The following is a 15,305-nucleotide window of genomic DNA, read 5'->3' as shown; positions in this document are numbered from 1 at the left end:
AACAGCTAACAGATCATCTGCAGAGGTTTATTTGAAGAGTTTCAGTCAGGTTTCAGAGCTCAGCACAGCACAGAAACAGCTTTAGTGAAGGTTACAAATGATCTTCTTATGGCCTCTGACAGTGGACTCATCTCTGTGCTTGTCCTGCTAGACCTCAGTGCAGCGTTCCATACTGTCGACCATAATATCCTATTAGAGCGTTAGAACATGCTGTAGGTGTTAAAAGGGAGTTTTTCCTCCCCACTGTCTCCAAAGTGCTTGCTCATAGGGGGTCATATGATTGTTGGGTTTTCTCTGTATGTATTATTGTAGGTTCTACCTTACAATATAAAGCACCTTGAGGCGACTGTTGTTGTGATTCGGTGCTGTATAAACAATATTGAATTGAATATAATTCAGGGTTTCATCAACTTACCACAGTTTTGATGTAATGACCACAAGTATGGGAGTAGATGGGAGTGAAAAACACAATTTTCCAAGTGCAGTGGAAGTGCAGTGTCCAATGATAGTTTACTCTGCTGTTACATCAGTAACATTGATCATACAAGTGGTCAATTTAAATGTAAAAAATTAAGAGAAAGACACAAAATTCTTCAAATTAGTGTGATCGCACATGTGCTATCATGCTGCAAGGATCATACGAATGAGGAAATGAAAGAAAGATGGAATCAGTTTGTGGGTGGACAGAGAGGAACTCAACATATATTAAGAAAACCTGTTTAACAAACTCTCTTACCAAAGTAACCGACATATACTTTATAATAGTTCTCGATACAATGTAGCTATGGCTCAGGAGGCAGAGCCCTAACAAGCTAAATACGAATGAGATGGTTGGTGGTTCCAGTGTCCATATCAAGTAATTTTTTGAGGTTATTTAATAGAAAAAAAGGACACTGTACTCATAAATGTAGACTGAATATTGTAGTCACATCTTCCAACAACTTGATGCACCTTCATTCTCAAGGAGGAGGCATCAGACCTGTTTTATCATCGGGGAAGGAAAACCCAGAGGATAGAGACAGCACTCACCTGCTAACACATGAAAACGTGTATAAACATGCTTGTTTATTCACAATATTGTCAGAATTACTTATTGTCACGAGGTTAGACATGTGACCCTCCCATTTCCAGACGGTTGAAATAAGCTGGTTTGACAACAACAGGTGGTTAAAAGCCAACATTATGCCAGCTAATGCTATGTTCTAAAACCCACACGTTCGCTCTGATAAACAGTCTGATTACATTCTCACATCCTGTGAGAGTCTGTTCAAAGAAGGTTGAAGTGGCTCTAATGTAGGGTAACAGTTAAACTGAATGGTTGTTTGATTCTCTCTGTTGGCCCTGCAACAGACTCAGGGTCACTTGTGTGCTGCCTCTCACCAGATCCTCCTGAGAATCAAGGAAAAAAGAATCTTTCCATTGAACTTTTTTGTGATTTCCTTCCTCTTTGGAGATTAAAGAGGCCACCCAAACACATGAGATATCAATGGAGAGCCCAGGATATCCTCTATTTAGTACTTGGTAGGGTGGCCCAAATAAGTCAAAAGACGTAGACCAAAAACAAATGTCCATTACACAGGACATAAATGAATAGGCTGCTTCTCAGGAGGATATGACAGCTAGGATAGGCTCCAAAACAGGAAGCCGGTAAAGCATGCAAACCCAGCACGAACTGGAGGAAAACAGGCTGATGAAGCAAGAGGGAGACATTTAGAGAAATCATTTTTTGTCTGGTCTTACTTCCACATACCAACCAGATGTACTTCTCTGTCCAGCTGAGTGTAGCAGGAAGAGGTCATTGTTTATCTCATTAATTCCAGACAAACAGTATCTGATACAATGTGTGAGAACTCGGTACAGCTGCAGTGAATTAATAATTGCTTAACTGCTCCGACAATGGCAGAGACTGTCACTCGGCCATCCTTATCATCATTCTCTGCAGGCCGGGGGATTAGCTCAAAGTGTTTTAGTCGAGTGATGATCTGAATCAGGTGTTTTGTTCTTAATGTTTGCATTCTTAATGCATCACTGGCATCAGAAACATATTCACCAATATATTTAGTGAAATGTGAAACTTTACATTTAGAGTTTCCAATATGTTTAGACTCATTTTCCTCTCCTTTGCCCAGACTTTGGTTGCATGCAAGGAGTCAAAGTGAATGCAGAGCTGTCAGGAGACTGAACTATTTACAGTACAGCAAAAACTCCAAATGCCAACAAACTTTATTAGAAATGATAACAAAAAGAGCTGAAACAATGAAATGGAACTATTGAAGTGCTTTAGCTTTCTTGTTTTGCTCTAATTGGCCCAAGAACACAGTCCACAAACATTAGTTAGGTCATTATGTGGCCTTCACAAATAGACAGAACAACAACCAGGCACTGGCTTCAGTGGAAACTACATGAGTCATCCATTTCCTGAGCCAGATGCATTGACTTCTGTAAAACAGTGGTTCTCAAACTTTTCACAATAAATACCACCTCATAAAATATATGGCTCTCGAAGTACCACCCCTATGACGGACAATAAAGTACAGTAGTATAGGCCTATTTAACACCATATACAGTTTACACAAGACAATTTTCTTATATAAATGTTATTTATTTTAACTGTCATAAACAGGTTGTGACATGTGATGATAATAACACCTGTACTGCATTAAAACATTCACAGCAGGTGGGATATCCGGTCTTTTAGTGATGACCTGATGAACCCTGCTTCTGGGTCCAAACTACTCTGCATTTATCGAGGCTGTTGTCTTTTTAACATGTTTTAATACTTTGTATCTTGCTCTATTTAATCTGAACAAGTACCTAAAACAGTCAGTGATCCCTGATCCCTGTTGCAGCCTGGTTCCAGCTGTAAGCATCCTTTATTCTACTGAGCTGTGAGTGAGGGTGGCTAGCGGCTGCATGTGTAGGCTTGCCACTCAAATCTGTTAAAATCACTTTAAAAATATTGTTTTCTCCCCAAAATGTCATATTCTACTTCTACTGTACACAGGAAAGCTTAAGATGATCACGATTTCACTGTTTGGTAAACATGATAATTCATGTTATTACAGAAAGGCAATTAAATATTAAGAACACTTAGCTACATCTTCTGAAATTTGGTAGTTGTGTGAAACTACTGAACCTCACGTTGTTTTACATGCAGGAGTAGGGCAACCATCATCATTACTGCAACAGAATTTCTCCAGGGATTCCTATTGAAGACTGTCTGAATTATGTCTGATGTGGTACTGCCTCTCACCTTCTGTTACCCTCTAAAAGTCCTTATTTCCTTTTGTGTTTTTGCAGATCTTAATACAACGACGGACCAGCAGTATGATGCTTTACTGATGAGTAATGTGGTACCAATGTACCCCGAGTTTAAGAGTAAGTGCAACATTAAATGTTACTGAAAAAGCTGTAATGCACAATATTATTGGAGGTTGTAAAGAAAACATGTGGCTGTGAAAAAACACCAACAAAACAACTTCATTGCTGAACATAAAATTATTGCAAAATAATACAGATCAAAAAGACATGGAAGGGAAGTTCACCTGAGTCAGAGGGTCCTAAGAACATTTTGTTAAGGTGACAGCGTGGAAGGCAGAGTGCAGCTGTTCTGACTCAGGACTCCCCAGGGGGCCACAGCTGCAGTCAGAAACCACTTTAACACGGGCCATCTCTAAAACACCGGACAATGTTTGATTTGTGGTCTGCGAGACAAAGCACTCTGTTACTTTTATTATTGTTCAGCTCATTCTCCAAAAACTCTGTTGTCTCAGGAACAAAAACACAGTCTTTAAAGTCTTTGGAGTTGGAAACCAAAGTCTCTGCTTTAATCTCTTCTGCCTCGTAGAGAGCACCAGAGAAACAATTCTTTTCATTCAGCCTTTAACGAGATCTTGTGTAGCTGCACATGAAGTCCTGGAAATCAATAAAAATCTTCTAAGAGGACAGACAAACAGAGTGTAGACTGCATGGGTTCACAGCTGGGGATCATTACAGATGATAAGACAAAGGAACAGAACTACGCACAAGTTACAAGGAAGAAAGAGAACACAACACAAAGACATGAAGATAGCACGCAGCGACAACAGACAGACAGAATACATGTACCGGTGTTACATAATTAAAATACAAAATATGAGTAACTGAAACCGTTGCATTTACCATGGTAATATTCATATGTTCGGCTATGCCCTCTCTATTTTTGGTAATTCCACGCTGGTGGAAACCCAAACAAAACACGAAAAATCTAGTTGGTATTGGTAATAGTAATAAATCACACAGCAATAGTACATTCATGTGCTCGTAAAAAGCATGATAATATGTTAAGTAATACGTTACAAAATATATATTCTGTAATCTGTAGTGGAATACATTTTAAAGTAACCTTCCCAACACTGCAGACACGGACATACGGCTGAGGTAACAAATACACATTACATAAAAGCAAGACCCTTGGATGCATCTAGAATATAAACAGAGTAAATTAACTTAGAATACGAGCCGACTGCTGGAGGAAGTGATAATGACAAAGGTGTCATGGTCCAGGGTCGGTGACCAAGCGTTTTGACTTTATCGTTGTTCTAGTTTCTTCTGCTTTTGTATTTGTTGTTGGGTTTGGTTCTGGTGTTCAGTGTTTTAATTATCCCACCTGTGTTCTTCCCCCTCGTGGACTTTGCGTCCCTGAGTTTGTGTTTGTAAAACAGTTTGAGTTTCCTGTTTTACTTTGAAGGTCTGTGTCCCGTCGTGTTTAATTAGATTCAGCTGTGTTCCCCTCTGGTGTGTCGTTCCCTCCTTACCTTCTGTGTATTTATAGGCTGTCTCCCAATTTAGGGTCTGCAGCCTTAAAGTACGCAGCCTCAACGATCCTCAAGGGCCGCGTACTCAAAGACCGCTAAGGCCGGAAGTGCGAGGCTTGTGAAATGGGACGGTCTAGCCTCCGTTGCGCTGCCCAGGTTGCCTAGCAACCATGTTACTAACAGCTGGAAACGTGTCATACAGCTTTGTTTGACAGAAATGAAGGAGAAAATCTTTTGTTTGTTTGTTTGTTTCTACATGAGCTTTGATCATTCTCTGTGAGATGAAGCTCAGCTATTGAACGCCGTATATTTTAAAGTAAAGGCTTTAAAACCAAATTAGTACAAACGTCACTAATGTCACATGACTTTGCCGACATGTGGCCAACAGTAATGTTTTAATGTTCTTCGTTATTAAACATTTGCACATAAATAAGTGACATAATATTCAGTACTTACTTAAAGTTTACTCTTTGGCCGCCCCTCATCCGCTGTTTTTTTCAGGCAAAATTATCCACACCCACCGCCGCGCTATGCATTCTGGGATATGTTGGGCCACGAAGTCTACACCTCCACAGCCTTAAAATTCAGGGAAATGAAGGACGCATTTGAGGGCCGCATTTCGAGCAGCCTTTGAATTGGGACAGCGTTCGGCGCGCCGCTGTGACGTAATCGGCCTTGAAATGCGGCCTTTAAGGCTGCAGACCCTGAGTTGGGATACAGCCATAGTGTGTGCCTGCCTGTGTTCCTTGTCGCGTCGTCTGTGTAACCTGGTGTAATTTCTGCGTCTCTCTGCCATATTCGCTCCTCATGCCGTGTGTGTGGTTTCAGGTTCTTTAGTTTTCCCCAGTTTAGGTTTTGTTGCCCTTTCTGCTTTTGTACTCTGCTTTCACTACAAATAAACGCTCGCTCGCACCCCAGCCAGTACCTGCATTTTGGATCCTTTTCTCACCACGCCACACGACTGCTGCAGCCGTGACAAAAGGAAAATAGCAATCTTAAAATATTTCCAAAGAAACCCCCAAACAAAGACATAAGTCATTCAAAAACAAATCAATAAACAAAGAAACAAAAACAAAAGAATCTCACAACGACCACGACTAAGAAAAAACGACATTTCCTCCTTTTGTGCCTTCACTTCTCTATCTTCTCTTCTTTTTCAGGGATCTGGGACTATTTCCACAACACACTGCTTAAGAAATATGCCTCCATTTACAATGGCATGAATGTGGTATTGGGTCCAGTGTTTGATTACAACTATGACGGACAATTTGACACTCCAGAGCAGATCCAGCAGTAAGTTTTATTTCTAGTCCAATGATAATATTTTCTTTTGAAAATTCCATCAATATAGACTGAGTTGTGATATTGTGCAAATATCTTAATGCTTTTTAACAAAAAGACCAAAACCAACTGGCCTGGTGCTAACCCACACTATCCATCCCAAATAAGTAAAGAAATTAAATGGGAACTCTGTCTTTTTTACCCTTTTCCACAAAATTAGAAATGAGAGCGAATCTGAGGGAGGACAGTAAAAACGGTGTGTGTTTCTGAACAAAGATGCTGAAAGGTTTTAACCCTCGTGTTGTGTTCGCTTCTCAGGAACACCAATTTGACCCGGGGCATGTTTACTTATCTAAAAGTGTCAGAAACCAAAAGAATCCCATTAAACACTGTTTATCTCGTCATTAACTCCATTACTCACCATTCCAATCAACATTTGGTGTAATGGTGTTCTTCACACAGATCATGGTTCAATCAGGATAATTCCCTTGTTTTTCATTTAAAAAAATGCATTTTAAAACTTTTTGATGTACGTTGTAATTATATTATTAGGTTATTGTTTTTGGTAGTTTTGGTTTTCTTTAGTTCTTCCTGATTGTAGTCCTTCCTCCGTTAGTAGTTATCTTAGCCTGTGTTTAGTCTCTGTTCCCTGTATCCCACCTTTCATGTCTAGTCACCCATGTCGCTGTGTTCCCTATGTCTCCCCAGTTACTGTGTTAAGCTTGTGTGTCCTGAGTCTGTGTGTTTCCTGTTTTATTTTGATAGTCCACGTCCTGTGCGCAGTGTGTCTGGCTTTGCTTCCCCGTGTCTCGTTAGGTCTGATTTGGCCCAGCTGTGTTACCACCTGTTCCCCATCCTCTCGTTGTCCTGCTTGTGTATGTAGGTCCTGTGTTGTACCCACTCTTTGCTGTGTGTCTCAGGATTATATTGGAACTTGTTAAAGTCTTGTGCTCTGGCTTCTTTGTTACTAGTTCTGTTTCCAAGTTTAGTTTCCAGTTGTTACGCTCTGTTTCCTGTATTTTGGCACCCGAGTTTTCACAGCTCAATAAAAGCTGCCTCTTTTAGTTCATCCCTCTGCGTTCCAAGTCGTGTGTTTGTGTCCTACATTCTGCCTGCCACAGCACAAACATGACAGTTTGTATTGAAACGAAACTTTATTGAAGCGCTGTTTTTGATCTAGAAATGAACAAAATAAGAGATTAGCAATATGATCGCAGTATGTGTCCGTGTGTCTCCACCAGTGTTGGTCAAGTTACTTGAAAAAAGTAATCAGTTACTAATTACTGATTACTTCCCCCAAAAAGTAATCCCATTACTTTACTGATTTTCAAAAGTAATTAATTACTTAGTTACTTAGTTACTTTTTAAAAGCACGATTTACAACCTGAAGAGGTGATAAAGTGATAGATCTTTCAGCCCAATTCTACTTTTTCTGCATAATCATCATACAAAATGTAATCAGATGGAAAAGTCTCTTTTTAAAACTTGTTTTATTAGTTTTAATCTTTTAACTTTATGCATCAAGCAAAGATTTAATTATCTGCAACATTCTCTGACTGGAAGAAATTAGTTTAACATTTAAACCTATTTTCTGCACATTCCAGCACATAAAATAAAATATTTTTTGTGTTTACACTCAGTCTTTCAAATAGATGCAAGTAAAACACAGCAGAAAATAAATAAAGTCAAAGACTCAGCGGTCCTGTTGCTCTATTTTCATCTGTAAAGCAGGAGTGGGGTAGGCGGAGGGTTACCCTGGTGCAGGTGTGCCGCGGTCAGTGGAAGAATCCGCGAGTTTCTCTGTGAGTTTCCCATTACGTCGTAGCTACTCGGTGCTTGTTTGGAAGTTTAGGGGTTTTTTCGCTGTAAAAAGAAGTTTTCTTCCCACGCACAGCGGACACTAATGTTTTTGTCACTTTTTATGGAATCAAACTCAAAGTAAGGTCAGTACTTCCACGCTTTAAACGCTGCACACTCATACTTTCTCCCGCACTCCATATATTATCCATTGTTGATCTGCACACAGCTGTTGTCACCAAAAGCGCACTCGCTTACGTCACTGTTATGAGACATTCTTGCAAAAAAATCATGGTTTTAGTAACGCAGTAACGCAGCGTTCCTACGGGAAAGTAACAGAAATCTAATTACCGTTTTTGCAATAGTAATCCCTTACTTTACTTGTTACTTTTAAAAAGTAATCGGATTACAGTAACGCGTTACAAGTAACGCATTGTGGTCCAGGATCATAGTTGGCGTTTGGTCCTCTCGTGTGCTGATTTCAGCTTTTTTGTGCAAAGTGCTCATGAGCACAACATTTTTCCCCTTTCTGGGGCAATAGGACACCAGCGCTGTAGTGTCTCTGAAGGCAAATATGGAAGACTGAGGGACCCTGTTCCTGGTTACCAGCAGCTCAGCAGGGAGTTCAGCCTGTTCTTTCGGACTGTTCCAACCATCGTGAGTTTTCTCTTTGGAAGCTCCTGACCTAAGCTGTATCTTGTGAAAAAACACAGGTTATGTTGTGAGACCTTGTACCATATCTAGCACAACCCTTGAGCCCTGATTCTTCTCTGGGGCTCCTCCAACCAGCTTTCCAGTGTAAACTTGCATTTCCAGTGCATAGCTGGTGTCTGCATCACATGCTGCCCAGATTTTTATGCCATATTTGGCTGGTTTGGAAGCCATATTGCCTAAATGGGCACCGACCTCTGAATCCCACTGTGACATTGGGGCCTGGGTTATAGAGTAGGGGAAGTTGCTCTATCCACTGGTCCCACACTGTCCTAACAGCCGCCAGCTTGTCTTGCTCCCGTCTGACAGCTTTCGTCTCTCGATTATCAAATCGGATTACTCTGGAGAGAATGTGAAAAGTCTCCAGAGACATTGTGGCACAAAATATAGCCCTGCCTGTCTCTGCATCCCACAGACTGGCTGTTGATTCATCCTTTGATTTATAGACCCCGGCCAGGACGAGGACTCCCAAATATGCATGTAAATGCATTTTATCTAACTCTTTCCACTTCTCCCCCAAATGATGTCTGACTTGATGTCTGTCACGCGGGTCACTGCCACCCTGGTCGGCCCTGGCACTGTTCTTATTATGTTTTCTGCAGAAAGTTTTGCCACTTTTTTTTTTAGATTTTTCACATTTAAAATGGGTCAATTGAACCTGCAGCATAACAGAAGGGTTAAGGCAAATATACAGTTATATCAATAGGGGATGAAACATAGGACTTAAACAAAAAAACAAGAACAAAAAAAATGAGCATCTAAAAAATTATCAAAATGTTTCAAATGCAGTAAAACTAAAGTCACATAACGATGAAATCAAGGCTCAATGTTAGCAGTTTGGCTGCTGCCATGTTCGCTTTTCTTCTTTGTGGCCAAATAGCTGAACAGCTGGAATCAAAGATACTTGAATAAAATATTTTAAATGTTCCTGAAATGCTCTCGGTGTGGGTCTTACCTGATAAACCTTGGTTCATTGAAAGGCAGGCAAAAGCAAATAGTAACTGAAAGGGATGAGTGGTTTCAGTAGAGGGAGACACATCAGCTCTGCCTGTGAAGATCGATACTGTTAACTGAGGTCCAGGTGAGAAGAATCCGTGATTGTTGTTCTTGACTGCAACAGTCTCATTTGTTGGAGGCACACAGAAAAACTTTGGTGGAATGTGAATTTCCAAATGGGAATCCAGACGGAGAATCTGCAAATAAGAATAGAACAAATAAGTCCTTTCCTTTCAAGGAAGACACACCGGAGCTGGTAAGAGCAGCCAGATGATCCCACGGTCCTCAGGTTAGATGAGTTCCACACAAGCAGGGTTCCAAGATGAAATCCACACTCATAACTGGAGAGATCAGAGACAATATCAGTTAAAGACTGAAGAACACTAATACGAGCATGTAACAAAGGAGGTCTGACAATCACCATGTGGTGATGTGATCTTGTTGGGGAGTGTGACACCACAAAATACAGACTTGACTCAGACACCGTATGGGATGGATATAACAAAGACGGCTTGATAAGGAAACCACAGAGCAGAGCCTCTGTTCTGTCGGTTAACTGATCCTGGGCATTGATAACGTGCTGGTGGTAATTCAGAAGCTGGGAAAATGTTTCTTCAAACAATGTTTCTTTCCTTGCTTATGGGTCATAGGTTAAATGAGATAAGACCCACCCTGATAGATCATAACAGTAAAGTATTTGTTTTTCCAGCCATCATCCGTCCATCGTTCTGGTGTTCAGGCACTCTACACTGACTTGCTGCAAAGGAAAAAACAGTGCTGCTATGTTCAACTTATGTATTTATTTATTTTAATTTGTGCATTTTTTAAGCTTGAGCACCTGCCCCCCATATGTGTATGGCTGTGCCTACTGGAGTTTATTAAAGACGTGCTTTTGGTGTAGCTGGCTTTCAGAGCATTTTCAGGCATCTAAGAAATGGTAATAAGTTGATAGCTTAGCATTCCAAACTGACATGACAGCACCCTAAATGCTAACGAGGCTTCAAAATGACTTCACAAACTAATGGGTGTTGTCATGGCAACTAAAGCTACAACCACGTTTAGTTATAGTTTAGGTGTAAATAAATAAATCAATTCAATTTTATTTAAACAGCGCCAAATCACAACAACAGTCACCTCAAGGTGCTTTATATTGCAAGGTAGACGCTACAATAATACATGCAGAGAAAAACCCAACAATCCTATGACCCCCTATGAGCAGCACTTTGGCGACAGTGGGAAGGAAAAACTCCCTTTTAACAGGAAGAAACCTCCAGCAGAACCAGGCTCAGGGAGGGGCGGGGCCATAAAAAAATAATAGACTTAATTAAACAGTCACAACAAATGAAAATGACAGTAAAAGTAACACAGCTTCTTGTTTGATCTCTTTTATTTTTTCCTTATGACTTATCATTCTTCATCTTTTGATCTATAATATACATGTCAATATTTTCAGTGACTCGGATATTAATTTCCAACAGCATCAGTAACTTAGAAATAGCATAACCATGAGTTACATATAATGTAACTTAAAGTTACATTATATGTAACTTAGGATAAAACTGCAAACATAGCGTATATTGCAGTGGACTACATACAGTAAGCGCCTGACGGCCTAATAGGTTTTCTTGCAGTAACACCATCTACTCGTTCTGCAGTAGGATTTTGTGTTTGTTGTTCATAGATCAGGCTTGTATCTGAGACCAGGAGTTCAACTGTAATTTAAATGGAATTCAGTAATCCTGTGTGACCACCACATCTGCACCAACAGAGCTCCTCTGTGTCACACTGCTAAGGTCAACAGTGACTGTTAGAAAATCAGCTTGCTAATGACTGTGTGCATTTCTGTGGGACTCTAGGTTTCTTCCTGGTACAAACATCTCCATCCCCACACACTACTTTATTGTGTTGACCAGCTGCAGGGACTCTGCTCAAAGCGTGACTTCCTGTGACAGCGAGCTGCAGACTGTATCCTTCCTCCTCCCTCACAGAGCTAACAACCTGGAAAGTTGCAAAGTAAGTGTCCTGATGTCATAGTTTTTCAAAGAAAAAACAGTACTCACTTTGAGTGACCACAGCCTGACAAATGACTGGAACACTTTGTATTGCTCAATGTGAAACTGACTCCGAATGATAGTCTACTATTCCTCACTCAACCCATTCACAAGGCTCCATTGTCTTCTGTTCCCATATAGCGATAACACTTTGCTATGGCAATACAATTCATGTCTATTTGTAGACTGAGAGCATGGTTGCAGCAGGTTGAAACTTATTGACTTTTTTGGGGGTTTTTAGTTCCCTTTTCTTCCTTGTTTTTTTTCTTCTTCAATCGTTTCCATTTATAAACATTTACCAGTCTTGGCCAAGATACCAGGAAACTGTTGTTCGCTCCCACATTTCCTGCTGCAGGACAAAATATCACATTGTTTGCCATGAAGTAACCCTTATATAACACTCAATGTGTGTTTCTGTGATAAACTAAAGTATAGTCACATATAAGTATATTTTTAATGTTTTGTACATGGATTTGTTATATAATGTAAGACATATACAGTGTTTCAAATAACGTACCCTGGTGCAGGAAAGGTAGAAGAATAAGAGGGTAAACTGGATTACATAAGTCAGACATACTGTAATGTAGTGGTTTACATATTTGCCTGACGGGCAAAAGATCTAAAATGCCTCGACTTAAAAATCTGCCTAGTGAAATATGCAGCTCTACCTTTTGAGGCGATCCCTTGATGAGAAAGAGAAGCAGGAAGTAGCTCACGTTAATCAGATGTTCTGAAAAAAGAAACAAGAACACACATCAGACAGATGTTTGATTCCAGCTGTTCAGAGTCCAAAATTAGCTAAATATCAAGAACTGGCTTAAATATTCCTTTATGCTAGTTAGCTGGCTAACATGAGTTCAAGCAGGTCTTGCGCCTCGGAGGAGTGAGGGACTTTGTGATGGAATAACATAATGTGTTACAAGCTTTTATCTCCCAAAGATAATAGAAACTATTTGTTTGTTGTATTGGCAGAAATGCTCCCAAGTTGTGTGGATGTACTTTTTACTGACAAGTCATATTCATTCAATTTATGTTGAATTATTTTGAAAACCCACTAGCTATGGACCATGAACACAGAAACCTACTCTAAGATTGTTGTAAAAAAAATGACTGAATGATGACTGAATGAACCCAGAAGTGTCCAAAACACTCAACCCTCTAAATAGCTTGAAAGTACTAACTACTTTCTTTTAATTCAATACAGTAAAATAGTGCTGATCAATTACCATAATAAATTAATGAAGATATAAGACATTGTTGCCAAAGATGTCCATCGTCATCATGGCTCACTAAGCTTTAATCAACTTGTATAGCTGCAAAAACGCTCTGTTGAGACAGCTGGTATACAGCTACCGCAAACAACATTCAAAACAGTTCCACTGTTCATAAACATGGTGAATGGCATCCATACAAAGTTATGATTTTTAATTGTTTTGCCTTTTTCCTTCCACAGAGTACAGAAGCAGAATCTCAGTGGGTTGAAGATCACATGTGGTTCCACCAGGCACGAGTCAGGGATGTTGAGTGGCTCACAGGGCTGGACTTTTACCAGGGTAGCAACCGACCAGTCCCAGAGCTGCTGAGGGTGAAGACCCGCCCCACAGCAGCCATTTACAGAAAACAATAAAATAACCCATAAGCACTCCTTTAGTTATGTCATGACACTGGTAGCACTGGTCATCAGTTCATCAATGAATAAAGTAGAAGTTGAAGGAATTAACATTGTCATTGGGTCTTCTCAAAACAGAAAAAAAACATCCATACTGATCCTAAAAGAAGTTATTTATAATATACAGTATTATATTCTCTCCTATCGCAGAGATTTTGGGTTTGTTATTGGATAAACTGACTGCCTGCTCAGTCATTCAGGCAGGGAAATCCCCCAAGAAGGTGGTTCTGTTGATCTGGAAGTTTTCAGTGCGAGAAACCTTCCATTGCTCATCCAAGTGACTTGTTCGGTCTCCACTGAAAAAGGAGACTAAAAAACTCAGACTTTTTACTCATAATTCTGGGATGGAAAAAATTAAATTAAGTCTGTCTTTAATTAAAATTAAAGACGTTCAATTTAAAGTTTCACACAGAACACCTGTGTTTCCACACTCTGGGATAGAAGTAGAGATATTTTTGCAAATATGTAAGTATATGTGAGTAAAAATCCAACGAGGGTGCAAGTCACAAGTCCTCTCAGTAACGTTTCATGGGTGGGTCACAGTCTGCCTCAACCGTTTGGAAGAGAATAACCGAAATGGAGAAGATGACACATTATCTACTAGCACAAACAGCATTTTTGATTCAGAGACAAAACCCTTACTGTGACACACCTCGAATACCACACATGTCCAACTTGCACCAAATTCTACAGGAAACACAACCACAGCATGAACATTTTGCTGCTGATGCTCACAACATTTTTAAATGTTTGGCTCAGGGCAAGCATGTGATTAGTGGTCTAACAAGAGGAAAAATCACACAAGTAAAAACAAAGTTACTCACTGTATTTGTGGGCCAAAAACTGCAGAATGGATAAAAATGGCGTTCAGGATAAAAACTCTGGAGCCCGGTCCCTTGCTGATGACACATTACAGTTCTCTTGGTTTGGATGTTTATTCACCTGCTACATCAAAATGAAGGGGTATTCCTGCCTGAAGGGGTCATCCAAATTCCACTCTTCATCGGTACTGACACAGGGTAATTTCCTGCTCACAGACTTATAAGCTGTTCTCAAAAGTACAAGGACAGTCTTCTAGTGAAGGGCAGTAATGTGTGGAGGAGTGACTTGAAATAACCTTTACTGGTATAGCATACATCAACAGTCACCTGTGTGGTGGTCATTATTATTATTGCCGTTGAAGCAGTGCTACTGTCATCACAGTGGATTTCTCTGGAAGATGGATTACTCTACAGCTCTGTGAATGTGTGAATAAGACTGCAAGTAAAAATGAAAGTAGTTACTGAATGACTCATGCAGTAAAATAACAATTTACAAAAGCCCAAGCACCTTTGAAAGAAAATTACAGTGGACAAGGTAAAATGATGCCGCGGTGACACTTCCCTGAGGACTCATCTTATGAGTCCCGAGAGCCTTTTGCCAGTAAAAAAGCCATATTGTTATGCAAGCATGCTTCGAGAACAGTAAAATGTTGTGTAACATTTTAAATTAATGTATTCATTTACAATCCCAGAGTGATCGAATACTGTACACATAATATTTATGGATTATTCTTGTAATGTTGTTTATATTTAAAATTTGTGATTTTTGCGAGATTAAACAAAGTTTGTCTAAAAAGTAAGACGAGAGGAAAGATTTTGGAGCAAAACTATACCGTCTCCATAGGTGGATCTAAAAACCACGGGATCAATAACCTCAGATCCTAACTTGCACCTCTTCTTTCATCACCTCTGATTCTATGATTTAGATGTTTAGCTAGGATTCGAAGAGAGCTCAAATGACCTGATTTATTTTTGGTTAAATAAGTTCAACAAGATGAAAAAGGAGGTTAAATACACAGTGGGCCAAAATTCAAAACTGGAACAAAGTCGCAGCCTAACATTAATATTTATTGAAAAAAAAATCTTCCTCCAGATATAAGAATGAATCTTCTCTTATGGACTCAAACAGGTTTTGCTGAAAGACTGAATATGGAACAAGCAAAGCTTAATACTAAACGATATA

General features: G+C 39.8%; 1 protein-coding gene across 1 annotated transcript in view; it reads left to right on the top strand.

Moving 5' to 3' along the window:
* The window catches only part of LOC308385279 (venom phosphodiesterase CdcPDE), a 50,980-nt gene extending 36,172 nt beyond the window's left edge, over nucleotides 1–14,808 (top strand). Inside the window, exons 23-26 of the mRNA XM_080864119.1 lie at nucleotides 3,301–3,378; nucleotides 5,957–6,089; nucleotides 11,438–11,594; nucleotides 13,086–14,808. Of these exons, the coding sequence (XP_080720245.1) occupies nucleotides 3,301–3,378; nucleotides 5,957–6,089; nucleotides 11,438–11,594; nucleotides 13,086–13,259 (542 nt within the window). The 3' untranslated portion in view covers nucleotides 13,260–14,808. The remainder of the gene's footprint in view (nucleotides 1–3,300; nucleotides 3,379–5,956; nucleotides 6,090–11,437; nucleotides 11,595–13,085) is intronic.
* Nucleotides 14,809–15,305: the final 497 nt, after the last annotated feature.

Source organism: Rhamphochromis sp. 'chilingali' (genome assembly GCF_963969265.1).
Source record: "Rhamphochromis sp. 'chilingali' genome assembly, chromosome: 17".
Lineage (NCBI taxonomy): Eukaryota > Metazoa > Chordata > Actinopteri > Cichliformes > Cichlidae > Rhamphochromis > Rhamphochromis sp. 'chilingali'.
Note: the sequence above shows the minus strand (reverse complement) of the source record. Positions and strands in the feature narration are given on the sequence as shown.